At 40.4% G+C, this 23,188-nt stretch overlaps 1 protein-coding gene and 1 long non-coding RNA gene across 2 annotated transcripts in view; both read left to right on the top strand.

The window, feature by feature from the left end:
* The window catches only part of LOC309645550, a 251,878-nt gene that overhangs the window by 89,971 nt on the left and 138,719 nt on the right, over positions 1–23,188 (top strand). The window lies entirely within an intron of this gene.
* Positions 20,331–23,095, top strand: APCS (amyloid P component, serum). Its single transcript, XM_082430334.1, is given in 3 exon segments — positions 20,331–21,127; positions 21,238–21,341; positions 21,345–23,095. Coding segments are annotated over 3 exon segments (672 nt in total). The 5' UTR covers positions 20,331–21,063; the 3' UTR covers positions 21,849–23,095.

Here is a 23,188-nt window from a genome sequence, read left to right as displayed (position 1 = left end):
AAAGCAAAGACTGTGGCTAACCCTGGGACCCAGAGGGGCTCCTTCTGGTTCTTGGATCCACCGCTTTCCAAGATCAGTCTCTAACCTCAGTGAAGAAAGCCCTAAATCTCACTGCTAAAACTGTACTAAATTGCTCTCTTACCCCTAAACAGAGGCAGATCAAGGTATGGATTACTTAGGCAATTTCCCAGATTGCCAACTCTAAATGGTACTTAAATAGCACTAAGATGTGATGAGATAGACAAAATTATACTATTTAAGAAATTAGATTTGAAGAAATATTTTTGAAGTCAGTTGAAGCATATGAGTGAGTGAGTGTGTGTGTGTGTGTGTGTGTGTTTGTGAGAGAGAGAGAGAGACAGATAGGAGGATAAGAGTGCCAAAGAATATGCTTATGTAATAGATATTTTCTAAATAGCTGTGTTAGTAGTTTAAAACACAAACATTTATTATCTTACACAGTTTCTGAAGGTCAGGAATCCAGGAGCAGCTTAGCTAGTGGTTCTGGTCCAGGGTCTCTCATAAGGTTGCAAACACAATGACACCCAAGACTGCAGCCATCAGAAGGCCTGGTTGGCACTGGTGAATCCACTTCCAAGATGGCTCACTTACACAGCTGTTAGTCGATGCCTAAGTTCCTTGCTGTACCCTGGCAGAAGGCTTCAGTTCCTCACCAGTTCCTGGGTGCCCTCATGACATGAGTGATCAAGAGCAGGTGAAAGAGCAAGCAGGAAATGGCAGTGCTTATGACCCAGTCTCTGAAGTCACACCCTGACACACCCACTTTTCTCTACTCATTAGAAGTGGGTCACTACATCTAGTCCAGACTCAAGGGAAAGGGATTAAGCTTGCCTTAACAAAGGGGGGCATATCAAAGAATTTATGGACGCTGTAAAACAACAACTCTCTCCTAAGAAAGGTGGAAATGGGTAAGGATAGGGTGTTTGATAAATTCAGCATGCAATTTTAGGGCTGACAGGGGGAATTACCCTGTCTATTACCCATATGGTAATAGAATTACCATATGATCCAGCAATCCCACTACTGGGCATATAACCACACTGGGCATAAAACCACAATTCAAAAAGACACGTGCACTCCAATGTTCACTGCAGCACTATTTACAATAGCCAGGTCATGGAAGCAACCTAAATGCCCATTGACAGATGAATGGATAAAGAAGATGTGGTACATATATACAATGGAATATTACTCAGCCATAAAAAGGAATGAAATTGGGTCATTTGTAGAGACGTGGATGCATCTAGAGGCTGTCATACAGAGTGAAGTAAGTCAGAAAGAGAAAAACAAATATCGTATATTAACACATATATGTGGAACCTAGAAAAATCATACAGATGAACCGGTTTGCAGGGCAGAAACTGAGACACAGATGTAGAGAACAAACGTATGGACACCAAGGGGGGAAAGCAGCGGGGGGGGGGGTGGGATTAATTGGGAGATTGGGATTGACATGTATACATTGATGTGTATAAAATGGATGACTAATAGGAACCTGCTGTATAAAAAATAAATTAAATAAAATTCAAAAATTCAATTTTATATACATCAAATTAATTGGATATAAGTATTCTATGATAAATCAGAAAAAAAGACAGGTGAATGTTAAACCTGGTTATTATTGTTTTCTGTGAGCCACTGGGCTTCTTCTACCAGCATTTGTATCAAGACTATGTTACTGAAATAAATTCTCAACTCATTACTTTAAAACCCTGGTGAGTGCAGGGACTAATGGAAAATGTAAGTTATTGATTTCTGTAGAAGGACTGCAAGTGTTCTTAGATTAGTTATGTTTATTGAAGAAAAAGAATAAAGAAAAAGATTATTGAAAAGGAAAATTAGTACATTTCCCTCAAATCATTTTAAAGTACATAAAGAATATGAACGTCAGGCTAATATACATGGTCTTCAATCTCAAACATGCCACATTTACTTTGCAAGAAAATGGGAAAGTAGTTTGACCTCTGGACTATAATGAATTGGAGTATCTCTTTATTTATTAATAAAGAAACACTAAAAAAAAAAAAAAAGACTAAAATTTTTCTGAAAAAACAAAGATTTAATCACCTCTCCACTCCAAAACCTTACCACCACATCAGACACCCAGTCTAGTAACAGTGGATTGCAAGTGAGAGAGCTGTAAGACAGACTCTATTTAAGAAGTTTGGAGGGAAATCCAAAGAAAAGAGGGAGAATAAAACAAGGACACTAGAGGAAACTGACACCTACAGCAAAGAGTAAACACAGCTTATCTCTTAGCCAGATAATCATGTCTGAAATCTCATACTAAAGACCTATTTACTTCAGTTCCTATTACTTATATTATGCCTAGCTTACAAGAAAAAATTATAAGATGTGATACAAGAGAGGGGAAAAAGTCTGAAGAGACAAAGTAAGCATCAGAACCAGACACAGATATGGCAGAGATTTTGGAATTATCAGACTGGAAATTTAAAATAACTATGATGAATATGCTAAGGATTCTAATGGGAAAAGTGGACAACATGCAAGAACAGATGGGTACTGTAATCAAAGAGATGGAAACACTAAGAAATAATCAAAGGCAAATGTTAAAAATCAAAAACACTTTAACAGAAATGAAGGATACCCTTGATGGACTCATCAGTAGACTGGACACAGTCAAGGAAAGAATCAGTGAGCTTGAAAATCCGTCAATAGAAACTTCCCCAACTGAAATTCAGAATGAAAAAAAAAAACAGAGAGAGAGAAGAAGCAAAACAGAATATCAAAGAACTGTGGGACAATTACAAAAGATGTATTATTACACACACAATAGAAATATCAGAAGGAGCAAAAGGAGAACTATTTGAAGTAATAATGACTGAATTTTCCAAAATTAATGACAGACACCAAACCATAGATCCAGGAAATACAGAGAATACCAAACAAAATGAATACCAAAAAATCTACACCGAGGCATATTATATTTAAACTGCAGAATATCAAAGGCACCCAAAACACTTACCAACATATGCATAATCATAGAATCAGAGAAGAGAGAGGGGAAAAATTTTCAAAAAAATAATGGCTGAGGGCTTCCCTGGTGGTGCAGTGGTTAAGAATCTACCTGCCAACGCAGGGCACAAGGGTTTGAGTCCTGGTCTGGGAAGATCCCACATGCTGCGGAGCAACTAAGCCTGTGCACCCCAACTACTGAGCCTGCGAGCCACAAGTACTGAGCCCGCGTGCTGCAACTACTGAAGCCCGCATGCCTAGAGCCCATGCTCCACAACAAGAGAAGCCACCGCAATGAGAAGCCTGCGCACCGCAATGAAGAGTAGCCCCCACTCGCCGCAACTAGAGAAAGCCCGTGCACAGCAACAAAGACCTAATGCAGCCAAAAAAATAAAACAATAAATTAAAAAAATAATAATAGTAATAATAATAATGACTGCGTATTTCCCAAATTTGAGGGAAAATGTTAATCTACACAGACAAGAAACTCAACTCTAAGTAGGATAAATACAATGAAATACCCATTCAGATACATCATTGCCAAAATGTCAAAAGCCAAACACAGGAAAGAAAATCTTGAAAGCAGCAAGAGAAAAACAACTCATCATGTACATAAGAGAATCCCAATCAGATCAACAAGTGACTTCTCACTTGTAAGTAACTGAGGCAAGAAGACAGTGGGGTGGTATATTCAAAGTCCTGAAAGAAAATACTGTCAACCAAGAATTCTATATCCAGCAAAAATACCTTGCAAAAATGAACACAAAATAAACACATTTCTAGGTAAAGAGAAAGAGAATTTGTTGTTGGCAGGCCTGCCTTAGAAGAAATACTAAAGAAGTTCCTCAGGCTGAAAGGAATTGACATCAGATATAATTTAAATCCATGGGGGAAAAAAAACAAAGAACTCAATAATGGTAATTATACTATCTTTTATGCTTACCTATATAATCACATACTTTTCTTTCTTATCTATATCTATTAAAAGAGAAAGTGCATAAAACAATACCTAAGACTTTCACTTCCAGTAAGCTGAAGTACTTTTCCCTACTCTCTCACTAAGTAAAAATGAAAACCCTGGACATTGTATATGAAATAAACATAAAAAGACTGAAAGATGGAGAGAAGGAGGAAGACCAACTAGAGACCACAGGACCTGAGGAATGACACAGTGGGGAGCTCACTGCATTTTCTTTTGGCCTCATACACCCCAGACCGCAAACTGGAAAAGCCAGTGACCCGAAAATACCAATGGGTGCAGACACACAAAAGGCCCCTGAGAAAAGTCTGCAATCTCTAGACACAGGACAGGAAAGGGATAACCTAACAAGACAGAAAACTTTGGAATAAAAACTATTCCAACAAAACACCACAGAAAAAACCGCTTCCCCAACTGCACCCCTACCATCAAAGACCAAGTAGAAAGTCTCGGCTTCCACTCTTACCAGTCTGTAATGAGACATCCCAACACTCCACTGGAATGCTGTTAAAAAATGACTGAATGTGTAACCAGGAATTTCATCTCTGCTAGGCAGCAAGAACCCCCCACCCCTCCAGTAGTCTCAGTGGAGACCAGGTTGGGAGCTTGGACTTTGGCCTTATGCAGTGGTAATAGGTGCTTCTACCCACCTCCCTTCAGGGATGTATCAGAGGAGGCTTATTGGAAAGTCAAGATTTTCACCACCATCCAGCAGTAACAAGGCCACCACCTACAGTATAGTGAGACCTCACAAGGGGCAGTAAAGAGGTGCCCTACCTCTCCCAGCCAGGATGTTATCAGTTCAGGTCTACTGGGAAGCCTGAACTCTCACCCCCACCCAGCAGTAACAAGGACCTGATCATCCTGCTGTCAACAAAGGCTGAGTGGAGGACCTGGACTTCCACCCCCACCTGGTAATAAAGAGGTGGCCATTCCTTCCCTTCAGAGCAGTGTAAGAGGAGGCCTGCTGAACCGTAAGTTTAAATAAGATCCAGAGTCTTATAATACTAAAAATATTCAAGTTTCAATCAAACATCATTCATCATACCAAGACCCAGAAATACTTCAAATTGAATGAAAAAAATACATTCAGATACCAACCCCAACATGACACATATGCTGGAATCATCTAATAAGGATTTTAAAGAAGCCATCATAAAAATGTTTCAATGAACAATTACAAACATGCTTGAAACAAATAAACTAAAAAAAACTCAGCAAAAAATAGGAAGTCTCAATAAAGAAATATAAGATATAAAAGATGAAGCAAATAGAAATTTAGAACTAAAAAAATACAGTAATCAAAATTAAGGATAAGTTCAACAGAAGAATGGAAAAACAGTAGAAAGAATTTGAATTTGAAATAGAACAATAGAAAGTATCCAATCTGAACAACTAAGAAAATCAACTGAAAAACAATGGATAAAGTCTAAGGAACAAGTAAGACTATAATAAAAGATCTAATGTTCATGTCATCAGAGTGCCAGGGAGAGAGGAGAAAGAGGATGGAACTAAAAAATTATTGGAAGACATATGATTGAAAGTTTCCCAAATTTGTCAAAAGACATAAACCTACAGACTCAAGAATCTGAGCAAACCCTAAACAGAATAAACCCAAAAATATCCACACTGAGACATATCATAGTCAAACTTCTGAAAACAAAAGGCAAAGAAAAAAAAATTGAAAGCAGCCAGAGAGAAATAATGAAAACTATTTGAATGACAGTGGATTTCTCATCAGAAACTGTGGAGGACAGGAGGAAGTTGCACAATATTTTTCAAGTGCTGAAAGAAATGAACTGTTAACCCAGAATTCAGTATCTACTGAAAATAGTCTTCAGTGATGAAAGAGATAAAGACATATTCAGAGAAAGGAAAGCTAAAAATTTGTCACCAGCAGACCTACTCTAAAAGAATGGCTAAAAGAAGTTCTCTAAATTGAAAGGGAATAAAAGAAAAATCCTTAAAATATTAGCAAGGAAGGAAGAACATAGTAGGCAAAAATATAGGTGAATATAATAGGCTTTTCTTCTCCTCCTGAGTTTTCTAAATTATGTTCGACGGTTGAAGAAAAAATTATAACCCTGTCTAATATGGTTACCAGTGTATGCAGAGGAGATATTTAAGACATATATTATGAATAGGAGGGTAAAGGAATCTCGGTCATAGTTATGTAAATCTATACACGTGAAAAAATGACATAGAACTACACATACACACACAATACCTATGTCAAATTCCTGACTTTGATGTAGTACTATGATTAAGTAAGAGGTAACCATTGGGAAAAACCGGGTGGAAGGTACACTAGACTTCCTGTACTATCTTTGCAACCTATGCCTGTCTCATTCTACGAGACCAGTATTACCCTGACCCTAAAACCAAAGACTTCACAAGAAAATGAAACTCAGACCAATATCTCTTCTGAATATGGTGCAAAAATCCTCAACAAAATACTAGCAAATTGATTCCAGCACAATATAAAAAGGATTTTACACTATAACTTAGTGGGAACTAACCCAAGAATGCAAGGTTGATTTAACATTCAAAAATTAATTATATGGTATATCCACACACTAGAATATTATTTAGCCATAAAAATGAATGAAGTACTGATACCAACTACGACATTGTTCAGATGAACCTTGAAAACGTTATGCAAAGTGAAAGGAGCCACATGAAAGACCACATATTGGATGATTCCACTTATATGAAATGTCCAGAAGAGGCAAATCTACAGAGACAAATTCACAGAATAGTGGTTGCCTAGGGCTGGAGGCTGGAGGGAATGAAGATGAAGAGTGACTGCTACTAGGTACAGGGTTTCTATTTAGGGGAAGAAAAATGCTTTAAATTTAGATTATGGTGATGATAGTGACTCTATAAACTAAAATCCACTAAATTGTATATTTAAACAGTGAATTCTATGAACTATAAATTGTATCTCAATAAAGTGGTTTTTAAAAACCACAAAAGTTCCCCTCACCCCATATAAGGAACAAGCTTGCCCACCCCCACTCCCTAAGGAGCGACATAGTAACTATCCCAGGAAACTGGTAAATGTGTATACTTTGTTTACAAAGGCAAAGAAGAGGATAATACCTTTGAGAAATTTCTATTAATAATGTTTGACCAGAGATATATTTGGACTGAGAAAGGATATGTTCAATTATCTGAAAAATGACTTGTATGCATATTAGTCCTTATCCTGTGAGAATGGATAAATGTGGTGTCGTGGGCAGGGAGAGAGACAGAGGAATGTGTGTGTGTGTGTGTATAAGTCTGGATATGGAATTTAGAGTTAGTCCACATGGGTCTGAAGCCCAGGTCTTTCCGAGCCCCATCCTGTCACTAATTGCATGAACTTTGGTGAGTCTCTTCATTTTATGGGTGTGGGCTGTGGAGTCAGAGAGCCTGAATTCAATCCCAGGACTCCACTCCCCAGGGCGGGTCCTAGGACAAGTTGCTCAAACTCTGTGCCTAAAATGCAACGTATAACATTACCTATCTCCGGACCTCCCTGGCAGTCCAGTGGTTAAGACTCCACGCTTCCACTGCAGGGGGCACGGGTTTGATCCCTAGTTGGGGGACTAGGATCCCACATGCTGCATGGCGTGGCATGCATAAATAAATAAATATTGATATTACCTATCTCATAGGGTTGTATGAGGATTAAAAGATTGAACACATATGAACAACTCAGAACAGTATCTGGCTTATAAGTTAGCTCTACCCATAGTGATAAGAGCAGCAGCAGTAGTAAAATAGGGAAAATAATCCTTGCAAAAGCATTACACATCTCAAATTAGAAAATGCGTGTAAAATAAGAGTTTTTAAATTAATTAATATATAATTTTAAGGAAGTATTATTAAGTAATGTGGTTTCCTACTACAGTGTTTGTCACGTTCTAGATCTTCAAATATTAGTTTCCTTCCCCCAATGCCACCACCACCCCACACACAGACACACACATACACCAGCAGACTGAATTGCGGACTGGTACCTTTTAAATCTGCTTTTATAAAAACCTTGTCTATGTGCTAGGCCCATCTTTTGGTCCTCTAGGACTCATCTCTTCTGCCACCTTCTCTCTTCTGCCAAAGGCACTTGTCACCTTCGTGAAGACTCTGCTTGACTTATTGTTGGGTTTGCTGCAGCTATTTCCTCCCTTAATGTTTCTTACAGGTTGAAAAAAGGGAGTAGGAGGAGAACTTGGCCTAAGCTACCGAGGGATCTGATGGATGAAAAAGAGCCCATGGATTTTTTCTTTTCCAGCATGTTTTTCCTTCTTTTCACCCTGAGATAAAGAAAGACTATAAGGGGGCCAGAGGAAATGAGATCAGCTGCTTCTACTGGCTACAGAATGCTGAAATACACAAACACAAGGCCCGATACTTTGTAAATGCTCATCAGTTCATCCATCCAAAGTTGTATTAAGAGCCCTGTGCTGGGTACCAGGAATGCAGAGATGGATGCAAGCATGCCTGTGCTTCTCAAGTTTCTTCAAGTTTAAGTTAGCCATGCTATTCCCTTTGCTTACCCTCATCTTTCTCACCATACCCAAATTCAATTCACCTATGTGAATACCTTAATCTTCCATCCTGACTTCATCCTCTCCTGGACTACACCAGGTAGAACTGAGTGCTCATTCCTTTGTGACCAAACTCTCCCCCCATGGTCCCTACCACCCTGACCTCCCCTAGCTGTGTACCTATCCCAGCTTCTGCATATAGACACACCTCAGAGATACTGCAAATTCAGTTCCAGACCATCAAAATGAAATGAACATCACAATAAAGGGAGTCACAAAAATGTTTTGGTTTCCCAAGTACATATGTTTATACTAGACTGTAGTCTATTAAGTGTGCATCATGTTAAAAAAAAGTACATAACAACTAAAAAATGATCCTGTTGGTAAAAAGCCACTCATCGGCTTGTTCAACACAGGTTGCCACAAATCTTCAATTTGTAAAAAAAAGAAACCACAATACCTACAAAGCACAAAAAACCAAAGAGCAAAGAGATATGCCTATCTTCTTTTTTTTTTTTTTTTTTTTTTTTTTTTACGTGATGGTCTCTCTCTTGAGAGCCTGAGCTCCTTAGGGATACAGAATCTATCTGGCTTAGGACAGTGACTGGTACATTATAAATACTCAGCACTTATATTTTGAGTGAAAATATGACAAAGTTCCTACTAAAAGCTATATACATTTTAATGGAATACACCATGATAAATAATACTAAAATACTTAAAATATGTGCAAACAACTGTGGCAGCAGACATAAAGGAGCAACTAGTGCTGCCTGGGTTGAGCAGAGAGTAGAAAAGAAAGTAGCTGTCAATGATGCTGACCATGATGATGAAGGCAGCCCCGATCAATCTATTTTCTATCATGCACTCTTCTTGTCACTCCTCTCTAGCCACACAGGACTTCTTGCCATTTCTCATTCTGGGATTTTCCTGACTTCAGCTTTTGAATTGCTTTGTGATGATTTTGAACAAGATGTATCTAAAGATGTGTATGTGCATGCATGCATACAGCACTGCAATATAAAATATACTTCTTACTATGGGTCTGAGTCAAAATAGTTTTACAAAACCCTAATCTAGAGCAACAGATTCTTATCTTTGGTATAGCAGAGATTTCTTTGAAAATTTGATGAAAAAATGCACACGTGCCCACACTCACAATATTTTGCACACAATTTCAGGGAGTTCACAAACCCATTGAAACCCATTCAAAAACCCCTTAAGGATCTGTGGACTTCAGCTTCAGAACCGACCCTTATGGTACATCAGGTGCTGATCCTAAGACACTAGCATCAGTTATTTACCCTCCCTATCTTCTGTGTGAGACAAAAGAGAGATTCCAGGAGAAGGCAACCCCTATGCCTAGGACCCTTGACCTTCAGCGGTCTGTTGAAGACAGAAAAATCACAGGTGGACAAGATATGCCTCAATCCTGATTTTGAGGTTAAAAATATGACAAAAGTGTAAGATAGATAATGGAAAGATTGGCCTTGGAGTTGAAATAACAATGGGTCATTTATATCCAAAATATAGGAATGTGTAAAAATAAATGTTACTATACTAGCCTTTTCCAATGTATTTTCTAGTTCTAACAGTGGAGGTACATAAATATTTCTTAATTAAACACATAACCACCCGTCCAAGAAACAAAAGTGTAAGTTATGAAAGAGAAGAGCTCTTCAGAGGAAGAACTCCAGTGGGAAAAGATATGGGACACAAATAAACTTTCAGCCCCTGCTCACCTGGCAGACGGGAAACTGGGCATTGCTGGACTCAATTTATTAGAAATTGCATTTCACACCTAGAGAAGAGCAATCAAAGTCACTTGTCCAGAATCAGCCATTGCCACTCCAAATAGCTACCACACAGCCATTATGGAATTAACAATTCTCAAAGGCTTTAGAGCAGGGGTCCCCAACGTTTTGGGCACCAGGAACCGGTTTTGTGGAAGACAATTTTTCCATGGACCGGGCGGGGGTGGGGTGCGGACAGTTCAGGCAGTAATGCAAGTGATGGGGAGCAAGCGGCAGATGAAGCTTCACTCGTTCATCCACCGCTCACTTCCTGCTGTGTGGCCCGGTTCCTAACAGGCTGCGGACCGGTATCCATCCATGGCCCGGGGGTTGGGGACCCCTGCTTTAGAGGGACAAGAAATTTTTGAGAAGAGGAGTTCTCGATGAAAGCACCATTCCTTGAGAAGAGACACCCCTCTGTTCTCCCTGTGCTCAGTTTCCAGGGTTGCAATAATAGTGTTGTTTTAAAGGGTCTTTGTTTTTGCCTATAAAAGTAAAGGGTACTCCACCTAAATACACACTATTTAAGTGACCAGTGGGGATGAATTCATGGAAAGAAGGGCCTCTTTCGTTGCAACTATTTATTTTTCAATCAGCAAATGGTTAAGGAGAGTCTTTTTGAAATGCCTATTAAGGATCATATAACTGAGATCATGGAAGTGGGGAAAGTCTCAGGTGGTCCCTGGGATTCTTTTACTGAAGTCACTGGGTCACCATCACTGGGTCTGCTCCACGCACAGGCAAAGGTCAAGTATCAAATGGCCCGGTGAGGTGGGAGCCAAGAGGATTTTCAATTAAAATGCTCCCACATAAGAAGAAGTCATCAAAGTGCTCCTGGAGTATTGCCGTCTCCGCAGTCACATGTACCCTGATCAGCAAGCCTGGCTTCTGCCTTCTTTCTGGAGCATGAGTAGAAGAGCAGGCTAAGTGCTTGAACCAGTTCACAACACAGCTTTCTATTTGGTCTACTCATGAGCTGTGAAATGTTCGTAAGCAGGAAAAACATTGGCCAAGACTAAAGGTCTCCTGATGAAATGAGTCAATCTGTTAAGAAATGCTTCTGTCCATAGCTCTGTACATGGTATCCTTGGCCTCCATGTACCCCACACTGTAAACAACAGGGTCCAACAGCAGAGAGGTGATGGTGTAGGTCTCAGAGACGGTCTATTTTCTACTGAATTGACCAGCTCGGTCCTGAGGTAAGTGATAGAGGCACAACCATACCAGGCAATGACCATGGTGAGGTGGGAGGTACAGGTGGCAAAGCCCCGAGCTGAAGCGATCCAAAGCGTGGTGGAGGTGATGAGGGTGTCGGTACAGGAAATGTAAACCGAGCCCACGAAGCCTGAACATATGTGTGGGGAATAAAAAACTGTTTACTTCATGGATAGGAGTGGCAATAAAGGAGTGTTTCATGGCAGGAAGGAGATCACAAAAGAAATGGGCCACCACAGCATCACAGAAATATAAATGGAACAGGGATGACATCTAGACAGCTGCTATACCGGGGCCAGTACTAAAGAAAACACACACCAACTGGGCACACACCCCCTTGTTCACAAACTCTACACCTCAAAGATTTTCACATGACCACATAACAGCTGGTAGTGGTCAAGACGACAAAGAACAGGAGGATTGTTCTGAGACATGAGACTTGAGGGTACTAGGGAACGAGGACCAATGTATATGGTCTCTGAACTAGCCTGTGTGCTCAGGAAGAAGGACGTGGCCAATGTGGTGAGAACCAGGATAGTGGCATTCCCTGACAAGGTGAAGGTTCACACAACAGCACTCACGAAGCTGGAGATGCCCAGCAAGGTGAACTCTGTCAGCTTCTGTGAGCTTCTTTCCCTGTATTCTGTAGTTTTAGGGATGTGAATTAAGTGGGTGAACATGGGAAAATTCTCTTGTACTGACATGGACTCTAGGTCCTGGGCAGAAACATGACATAGGGCAAGATAAGATGACAAGAGTGAAACAAGACAGCTCTAGCTAAGACCTCTTGCAGCCGCCCAAGTGAGAAATCTGCCCACGTTTCTTCAGTGCATGTATTCTCTGTCACTACAGACTGAGAAATGCATTTCTATACATAGAGAGGGGAACTTTTCTCTTCAGCATACTTAAGACACAGTCACACCGAGTTCCTGCCATTCTATTTTTTCTTCTTTTCACAGCTCCTCCCCCAGATGCTGTTCTCACAAAGGGATGATGAAGAGCAAGGAGGTGCTTATGGCCAATGGCTTCCAATGAATAAAAAAAAATTTAATGGATTAAAAAAATCCATTTCAGCAATCAAGATGAATGTTATAAATATGAGGATGAAAATGAGTGATTCCAAATAAATGAGTGATAATTGAGGGATGTAGAGAAGCATAAAGACTGAGAAATGGATATTGTGACATTCTAGAGGGACATGACAGTTGAATTCTGAATTCAGAAGTGAGATTTCATGGAGGGAGACCGATCTAGACAGAGGCCTGAACCCAAAAGGAGACAATGACAAATTCATCAGGGAATTTCTTTTATAAATGAACCCTGAAATTAAGACCAAAGAATTGAGATCAAGGGAAGACTCCCATGTACCAACAGGACCTAGAAAGGGAGAGGCCAATCTGTGACTGTGCCAGAATTGGGAAGGGCAGGTAGGAGTCAGCCAGCAGCCTGCAGCTGGCATTTAGAGTCTGAAATCGCTTCTTTGGTGGAAAGGTCAGTCACAATCTCAGATGAACACTGATTTTTCTCTGTCACTGGGTGAAACGTTATGCAGTGGGAAGCAGAGACACAACAGCCTCTCTGTCAAAACAGACAATCTATAATCTGCATGGGAAACACACAATGGATGCTGAGTCCCTGATAGAAATCTTGCTTCTTTCCTTTTGTTCCTTGTCAGAATTACTGCACAGGTTCCTAAGGAAGGGAAGACCTCCCTTTTTCTCCCTCCATCATCCCCTGCAACCTGGCTCCTGTCACACACACCTTAAGGAAATTGCTCTTTCAAAGGTCACCGACGAAGTTTTTATTGCTAAATCCAGCATCTTTTCTACTTAGATCTCTCTGATGCATTTAATACCACTAGACACTGCCTCCTGGAAACTTACATTAACTTGGTTTCCATGACACTATACACACCATCCTTCCCTCTACCAAACATTATTTTTTGTCTCTCTCCCTGACTCTTCCCTTGCTTCCAACCTTAGGAACCCAAATGTTCCCTCACATCAGTACTTGGTTCCTTGACCTTTGCTCTCTTCTCCCTTCCACTGAAAGAGATAATCTTTTTTTGTTTCATCATCACTTATATGTTGATTCCGCTGAAACCTCTATTTCTAATCTCAAGTGGCACTCACATATTTCAAGTTCTCCACTGGCCTGTTCTACATGTAGGTCATACTATCATTTCAAATTTAGCATTTTAGGAACCAAACTTATTATCTACCCTCCATCTCTTCCAAATGAACTCTCTCTCAATTGTTTTATCTGCACTAATAGTACCATATTTTTCCAAATCATATGCAATCAGAAGTTTAAAATATGGGACCAAATTAGAGTTTACTCTATGTATCTTTTTTTTTTTAATCTCAGGTTTGCCCTTTTTCTTTTACCATAAGACTCTGCCATCAGTCTAAGATTATTTACCTTTGATTTTATTCAACCACCCATCAGGGTAATAATCAGTTACTCTTGATGTCTCCATTGCCTCTTTCCATCTACTACAGGTAAATGCTCTTAAATTTCCTTACAGCCAACAGAACATATGGCAAATAATTCTTTATTAGCACTAAAATCCTCTTCTCTTCTCCAACCAACCCCATGTTCTTTTCTCCTTCAGTCTCTTCCTATCCAGGCTCTCCCAGTGGTTACTGTGACTTTGTCTTCCATAAATACCCCAGGCCTTAGAAGGAATCTTTCAAGTATTCTTTAATCCCTCAGGTAATCAGTTAGGTCTCGCATCTCTGCCTTCTTCCAGATCTGAGTTTATGCCACGCCCTCTTTGCGGCACTGCCAGTGCCCTCTCCTCCCATCCTCTCTGAAGGCACACTTTACTGCATGCCAGCTGATGTCACCAGGACAACGCTACTTGAGGCACACGGGTGACCCTGCTTCTATTCAACACTTGCCATCTTTGCTCCCCTATCCTCAGTCTTTCCAGAGCCACCCAGACAGGAACCAACACCTCTCACCTGAATTTTCACTGGCAGGAAGGCACCCAGGAGCCTCCCAGCAACCACAGGGATTGGCTCACCTTGAGAACTCAACTCAGTTCTACAGACCCAGGATTCATTTTCCTATATTCTGACATCAGAACCTTCCTTCCTGAAACAGAAAGAATCCACAGTTTCCACTTTGGCTGCTACTGAAGCTCAGGCTAGTTTCTTCCAAGGCCTAAGAAACATATTCGAGAGAAGGAAACTAAAGAACAGAATCAGGCCCCACCTCCCCTCCCTCCCTCTTCCCATTCTACTCTGAAACCTACTTTCCAACCCAGCTGGTCTCTTCACAGTGGCTGAACATATATTTTCACGTCCAGCTACAAACCTTGGCACTCGACCCTATCAGTCATATACACTCATCATCCCCCAGGCCAGCTCCATAGCCTCATCTCCCATTAGAGAAGACGCTCTTCTACACTGATCTCCAAACCATCTTTGGTGGACAGAATGATACTTTAGTAATTTTTGATGAAAACTAGAAGCAGTTGGTGGACCCTTTATTCTCTAAATTTTATGGTACTCATTAATTAACATATGGGAAAGGGAAGAGCCTAGTACCTGGGTTCCCAGTAAAGGTTACCTCCCAGCTCTTACTTACAGAAGATTTGCTTATATTACTCAGTTGGATTCTACTTTCTGTTTACTACTTCTCTATGTAAAAAGTCCCCACCTTGCTTGAATCATGTGATTCCACAAATATATACTGGGCTCCTTTCATGTGCAGAAATAATAGTAAAATAAAACAGGTGATATAAAAATGAATAAGACCTAATGCTCAGCCTCAATCAAGAGAGGATAAGAGATAAATACACTAAGAGCTATAATATGAGAAAGACATGGTGATATCCATAAAGAGATTCAAAATGACAATAACCATCCAGACACTGTTCCACGCACTTTATGCATATTATAGTATCTCACTTATGCTCACAATAACACCGTGAGGTGGATAGTTTTATCTTTGTTTTGAAGAAAAGGAAAGCAAGGTTCAGAGAGGTTGAGCGGCTTTCACAATAGTCAACCACTAGTAAATTCTACTCCAAAGTCTTTGGCCTTAACTGCATGGGGAGTTGGAAAAAGGCAAATTAATGTCTGACTGAGACATCAGGAAAATCTTCATGAAGTGAACCACTTTAGAGATTAATTTTGAAGAATGGTTAGGATTTTAAGAAACAGATGGATAAGGAAAATTCAAGACAGAATGAAGGCAAAGAATAGAAGTAAGGAAATCAGGAAAGCCAGGCATGTATGGGAAAAAACAATTAGAGGCATTTGACCAGAAAACAGGGTTTGATTGAGAGGTTAATCCCAGGATGGAGCTAGATTGTGAATGGCACTGGCTTCCAAGCTGAAGGATCTGCATTTAATTATGAGGCAATAAAGTGTATAATCCTAACTCCAATTTACCCTTACTATGAAACAAGCCATATAAGGTTTTACCACCTGGGATTCAGCTTAGAAAAAGTTAGAGAGTGGGAACTGCCCATAGCTGAGCGTTAGAAGGATAATTTGAACAATGGCAAAGAAAGGGAATTCTTGGTGGCAGTTGTTGTGTCACTGAGAAGGCTGATCAGAAGGTCTGCCATGGGCTGAGAGAAGAGTGAATGAAAAAGAGACTGGACGAGAGTATGAAAACAGATTCCATAGAATTTAGGGGCAAGAAAGAGAGAAAATACCGTGGCTAGAAAGGAGAGTTGAAGTTTGATATCTTACAGGCAGAGCAGGTTTGAGTGGTGGATAATAGTGTCAACATTTTAAGTAGTAGCAGAAGGAATGAAGATAGAGGTCATTTGGGTTGTGCCAGGGTAGGTCACCACTGAATCCCCAGCACCTAGTATAGTGCCTGGGAATTAATAATAAACATGAGTGGAATGTATTAAGGGGGTCATCACCAAAGATTAATGTAAATGAACCCTCAGTGGCCAGAGACTCAAAGAAGAAGAGAGGAAAACCAAGTGAGATGCTAACATCTCTGTAGATAGTAAACAAGTTACAAGGAAAATAAGTTGTAATGAGAAATGGAAAAGTCTGGCATAAAGAAACACCATGATAACCAGAATGGTGGCCATGGAAGTAACAACTCACCTACTGAATCAACTAGCCCTGAAAATGGATGGCGCTGTAGCGTTGGGCCCATACCCAGCCATCACTAAACTTAAAAGCTTTTGCACAGCAAAGGAAACCATAAACAAAACAAAAAGACAACCCACAAAATGGGAGAAAACATTTGCAAACAAAGCGACTGACAAGGGATTAATCTCCAAAATATACAAACAGCTCATGCAGCTCAATATCAAAAAAACAACCCAATCAAAAAATGGGCAGAAGATCTAAATAGACATTTCTCCAAAGAAGACATACAGATGGCCAAGAGGCACATGAAAAGATTCTCAACACCACTAATTATTAGAGAAATGTGAATCAAAACTACAATGAGGTACCACCTCACACCAGTCAGAATGGCCATCATTAAAAAGTCTACAAACCCTGGTAGGGTGTAGAGAAAAGGGAATCCTCCTACACTGTTGGTGGGAATGTAAATTGGTACAGCCACTATGGAGAACAGTGTGGAGGTTCCTTAAAAAACTAAAAATAGAGCTACCATATGATCCAGCAATCCCACTCCTGGGCATATACCTGGAGAAAACCGAAATTTGAAAAAATACAGGAATCCATCAGCACATTAAAATGATCATATGCCATGATCAAGTGAGGTTTATCCCAGGAATGCAAGGATTCTTCAATATATGCAAATCAATCAATGTGATAAACCATATTAACAGATTGAAGGAGAAAAACCATATGATCATCTCAATATAGGCAGAGAAAGATCTCAACAAAATTCAACACCCATTTATGATAAAAAAAAAACCTCCAGAAAGCAGGCATAGAGGGAACTTACCTCAACATAATAAAGGCCATATATGACAAACCCACAACCAACATTATCCTCAATGGTGAAAAACTGAAACCATTTCCTCTAAGATCAGGAACAAGAAAAGGTGGCCCACTCTCACCGCTGTTATTCAACATAGTTTTGGAAGTTTTAACCACAGCAATCAGAGAAGAAAAAGAAATAAAAGGAATCCAGATCAGAAAAGAAGACGTAAAGCTGTCACTGTTTGCAGATGACATGATACTATACATAGAGAATCCTAAAGATGCTACCAGAAAACTACTAGAGCTAATCAATGAATTAGGTAAAGTAGCAGAATACAAAATTAATGCACAGAAACCTCTTGTATTCCTATACACAAATGATGAAAAATCTGAAAGAGAAATTAAGAAAACACTCCCATTTACCATTTCAACAAAAAGAATAAAATACTAGGAACAAACCTACCTAAGGGCACAAAAGACCTGTATGCAGAAAACTATAAGACACTGATGAAAGAAATTAAAGATGATACAAACAGATGGAGAGATATACCATGTTCTTGGACTGGAAGAATCAACATTGTGAAAATGACTATACTACCCAAAGCAATCTACAGATTCAATGCAATCCCTATCAAATTACCACTGGCATTTTTCACAGAACTAGAACAAAACATTTCACAACTGTATGGAAACACAAAAGACCCCGAATAGCCAAAGCGATCTTGAGAAAGAAAAACGGAGCTGGAGAAATCAGGCTCCCTGACTTCAGACTATATTACGAAGCTACAGTAATCAAGACAGTTTGGTACTGGCACAAAAACAGAAATATAGATCAATGGAACAGGATGGAAAGCCCATCCTGTGCACCTATGGTCAACTAATCTATGACAAAGGAGGCAAGGATATACAATGGAGAAAAGACAGCCTCTTCAATAATTGGTGCTGGGAAAACTGGACAGCTACATGGAAAAGAATGAAATTAGAACACTCCCTAACACCATACACAAAAATAAACTCAAAATGGATTAAAGACCTAAATGTAAGACCAGACACTATCAAACTCTTAGAGGAAAACATAGGCAGAACACTCTATGACATAAATCACAGTAAGATCCTTTTTGACCCACCCCCTAGAGAAATGGAAATAAAAACAAAAATAAACAAATGGGACCTAATGAAAATTAAAAGCTTTGCACAGCAAAGGAAACCATAAACAAGATGAAAAGACAACCCTCAGAATGGGAGAAAATATTTGCAAATGAAGCAACTGACAAAGGATTAATCTCCAAAATTTACAAGTAGCTTAAGTAGCTCAATATCATAAAAACAAACAGCCCAATCCAAAAATCGACAGAAGACCTAAATAGACATTTCTCCAAAGAAGATATACAGATTGCCAACAAACACATGAAAGAATACTCAACATCATTTATCATTAGAGAAATGCAAATCAAAACTACAATGAGATATCATCTCACACTGGTCAGAAGCACCATCATCAAAAAATCTACAAACAATAAATGTTAGAGAGGGTGTGGAGAAAAGGGAACCCTCTTGCACTGTTGGTGGGAATGTAAATTGATACAGCCACTGTGGAGAACAGTGTGCAGGTTCCTTAAAAAACTAAAAATAGAACTACCATATGACCCAGCAATCCCACTACTGGGCATATACCCTGAAAAAAACATAATTCAAAAAGAGTCATGTACCACAGTGTTCATTGCAGCTCTATTTACAATAGCCAGGACATGGAAGCAACCTAAGTGTCCATCGACAGATGAATGGATAAAGAAGATGTGGCACATATATGCAATGGAATATTACTCAGCCATAAAAAGAAATGAAATTGAGCTGTTTGTAGTGAGGTGGATGGACCTAGAGTCTGTCATACAGAGTGAAGTAAGAGAAAAACAAATACCGTATGCAGCCGCATAGCACAGGGAGATCAGCTCGGTGCTTTGTGACCACCTAGAGGGGTGGGATAGGGAGGGTGGGTGGGAGGGAGATGCAAGAGGGAAGAGATATGGGGATATATGTATATGTATAGCTGATTCACTTTGTTATAAAGCAGAAACTAACACACCATTGTAAAGCAATTATACTCCATTAAAGATGTTAAAAAAAAAAAAAATACATGTACTCCAATGTTCATTGCAGCACTATTCACAATAGCCAGGACATGGAAGCAACCTAAGTGTCCATCATCGGATGAATGGATAAAGAAGATGTGGTACATATATACAATGGAATATCACTCAGCCATAAATAAAGAACGAAATAATGCCATTTGCCGCAACATGGATGGACCTAGAGATTGTCATAATGAGTGAAGTAAGTCAGAGAAAGACAAATGTCATATGGTATTGCTTATATGTGGAATCTAAAGACATGGTACAAATGAACCTATTTACGAAACAGAAATATAGTCACAGATGTAGAAAACAAACTTATGGTTACCAAGGGTGAAAGCGGGGGTGGGGAAGGGGAGATAAACTGGGAGATTGGGACTGACATCTACACACTCTTATATATAAAATAGATAACTGATAAGGACCTACTGTATAGCTCAGGGAACTCTACTCAATACTCTGTAATGACCTATATGAGAATAGAATCCAAAAAAGAGTGAATATAGGGCTTCCCTGATGGCGCAGTGGTTGTGAGTCTGCCTGCCAATGCAGGGGACACGGGTTCGATCCCTGGTCTGGGAAGATCCCACATGCCACGGAGTGACTAGGCCCGTGAGCCACAATTGCTGAGCCTGCGCGTCTGGAGCCTGTGCTCCGCAATGAGAGGCCGCGATAGTGAGAGGCCCGCGCACCTCAATGAAGAGTGGCCCCCGCTCGCCGCAACTAGAGAAAGCCCTCGCGCAGAAACGAAGACCCAACACAGCCATAAATAAATAAATAAATAAATAAATAATTTAAAAAAAAAAAAAGAGTGAATATATGTATATGTATAACTGATTCACTTTGCTGTACAGTAGCAACTAACACAACATTGTAAGTCAACTATACTCCAATAAAAATTAATTTAAAAAAAAAGAAACACTATGACAGTCAAAAGAAGAAAAAGATCTGAGTGATAGTAGCTGAAAATACTAAGCTTCAGGGAGACAGAAAATACATACTCTAATTCTGTTGCTCTCCTTAGTAATGGACCTATTACTAAATATTGAATTAAACAAAGGTGAAGAGACTTCAGGGTCTTCAGCCGAAACCAGAATCCCAGAATATCCACAAACAGAAGTCACGGGGCCATCACACTGAGGGGTCCCTGGAGAGTGGAGCCAGGCCCTCCTGGTGTGGCTGGTGTGGTCTCATCTCTTCCATAACACCGCAGCTCCGCACCACTCTCTTCCCAGCACCAGAATCTGGGTCACAGAGGGGTGGGGCTCTGGACGTCCCCTGTATCTAATAAGTAACTCCCGTTGATTTTCCAGCCCTTCCTTCCCCACCAATAGCTCTGACCGTTGGCACCAGAGGGCAGGCCCAGAAAATCATTCATACATTATCGGTGCTCTCCATCCCCCCATCCTCACCCAGAGGTGCATATAAACCCTAGCCTGAGGCCTAAGAATGTGAATCGCAGAAGTTGAGTGAACAACCACTGTGCTCTCTGTACCTTCATCCTGGTCACTGCTGCTGCTGTAACAGCCCCAGGCCAAGAACATGGACAAGCTACTGCTTTGGGTCTCTGTCCTTGCCAGCCTTCCAGAAGCCTTTGCTCAGAAAGGTAGGGTGGTCAGGGTGTGATCAAGGAGCATGAGATGAGAAAAAGATTGAGTATGATTTTTTTCCCTGCCTTTATGATGAAGGTCACTATATTTCTTTCTCTTCCCACAGACCTCAGTAGGAAGGTGTTTCTGTTCCCTAGAGAATCTTCTACTGACCACGTGAACCTGATCACAAAGCTGGAGAAACCTCTGCAGAACTTTACCTTGTGTTTTTGAGCCTACAGTGATCTCTCCTGCGGCTACAGCCTCTTCTCCTATAACACCCAGGGCAAGGATAATGAGCTACTAATTTTTAAAGACAGAATTGGAGAGTACAGTTTATACATTGGAAGAACCAGAGTTACTGCCAGAGTTATTGAGGAGTTCCCCACCCCAGTGCACATCTGTACCAGCTGGGAGTCTTCCACAGGCACTGCCGAATTCTGGATCAATGGGAAGCCGCTGGTGAAAAAGGGCCTGAGACAGGGTTATTCTGTGGGAGCTAACCCCAAGATTGTCCTGGGCCAGGAGCAGGATTCCTATGGAGGAGGCTTTGATAAAACCCAGTCCTTTAAGGGACAGATTGGGGATTTGTACATGTGGGACTCTCTGCTGTCTCCCGAAGAGATCCAGTTTGTGTATCAGGTTTCCTACTCCCTCAATCCCACCATCCTAAACTGGCAGGCTCTGAACTATGAAATGAAAGGCTATGTTGTCATCAAGCCCCTGGTGTGGGGCTGAGGTCTGGAATCCACAAGACCACTTGAAAATGAAATAACCAACACCCAAGAGCTCTGCTCAAGGCAACTGGATACTAAATCCTAGATCTATAGCTCTTTCTTCTTTGAATTCCCTGTCTACAAGTATGCCTAGTTAAAAAAATGTATTATGTCACCTGCATTTGTTTAATGCTCATCATAGTGCCAAACATTTTCTCTTATGTCTACTTATATTTGAAAATTGGTATTTCATTATCCAGAAAAATCAGGTTGCAAATTATGGGGAGGGAAACCTTTAAGTAACTAAAAAGGTCTATCATAAAGCCAGAGCACTCAACGAGTGGGGCAGCAGCAACAATTACAAGCTACTAATAATCATATTAACAACTCAAAATGTGTGTGGAGTTGCAACAGAAATCCTCCTATTTGGTTTTCCAGCTACAAAATCAAAAAGAGGTCTGAGCTTCTGCCAAGGAGACAACTATAATGAGATAAGCAACAGCTGAGAACTTAATGGCAAGTAATGAGATGGGGAAAAAAAAAAAACTAGAAGTAGCAAGAATGAAAACTGAAAGTGTATGAGAGTCTGGAATCATTTTGGGTAAGGGCAAACATGCCTTTTTCCCTCAAAAATCCCAGTGGTACCATACAATGCCTGCTTTTCATAATACTGTCCTGAAGTCATCAAGGATATTGCTCACATGAATTCCCAGTTTAAAATCCTTCCCCACCTCATACAGCATACAACTTAAACCCTTTGACTGCCCCCCCCATAATCTGGTCTCCGCTTACCTCTTTAAGATACAACTCTTAGCATAGCAACTGGCATCCCAATTATAACACTACAAAATAATTGTGAGATGTTATTATTAGTTATTCTCATTATTATGAAAACCATGGAGCAGAGTGTCTGGCATATCCTCAACAGATATTAAGTCCCTTCTCAGAGAAGCAAGGACCCCAAAGAAAATTTGCCTGAGTATGAGAAATAAGGCAGGCTTTGCCCACAGATAACAGAACATGAAGTCAAAATACAGCATCCAGTAGGGCTTCAGAATAACCGAGTAATTACTTTATTTATTTATTTATTTATTTATTTATGGCTGCATTGGGTCTTAGCTGCTGCACACAGGCTTTCTCTAAGTGCGGCGCGCAGGGGCTACCCTTCATTGTGGTGCACGGGGTTGTCATTGTGGTGGCTTCTCTTGTTGTGGAGCACGGGCTCTAGGCACCTGGGCTTCAGTAGTTGTGGCACACAGTTTCTGTAGTTGTGGCGCACAGGCTCAGTAGTTGTGGCGCACGGGCTTAGTTGCACCGCAGCATGTGGGATCTTCCCGGACCAGGGCTCGAACCATGTCCCCT

This window comes from Balaenoptera physalus (assembly GCF_965194825.1).
Source record: "Balaenoptera physalus genome assembly, chromosome: 1".
Taxonomy (NCBI): Eukaryota; Metazoa; Chordata; class Mammalia; order Artiodactyla; family Balaenopteridae; genus Balaenoptera; species Balaenoptera physalus.
This window is presented reverse-complemented; position numbering and strand designations above follow the sequence as displayed.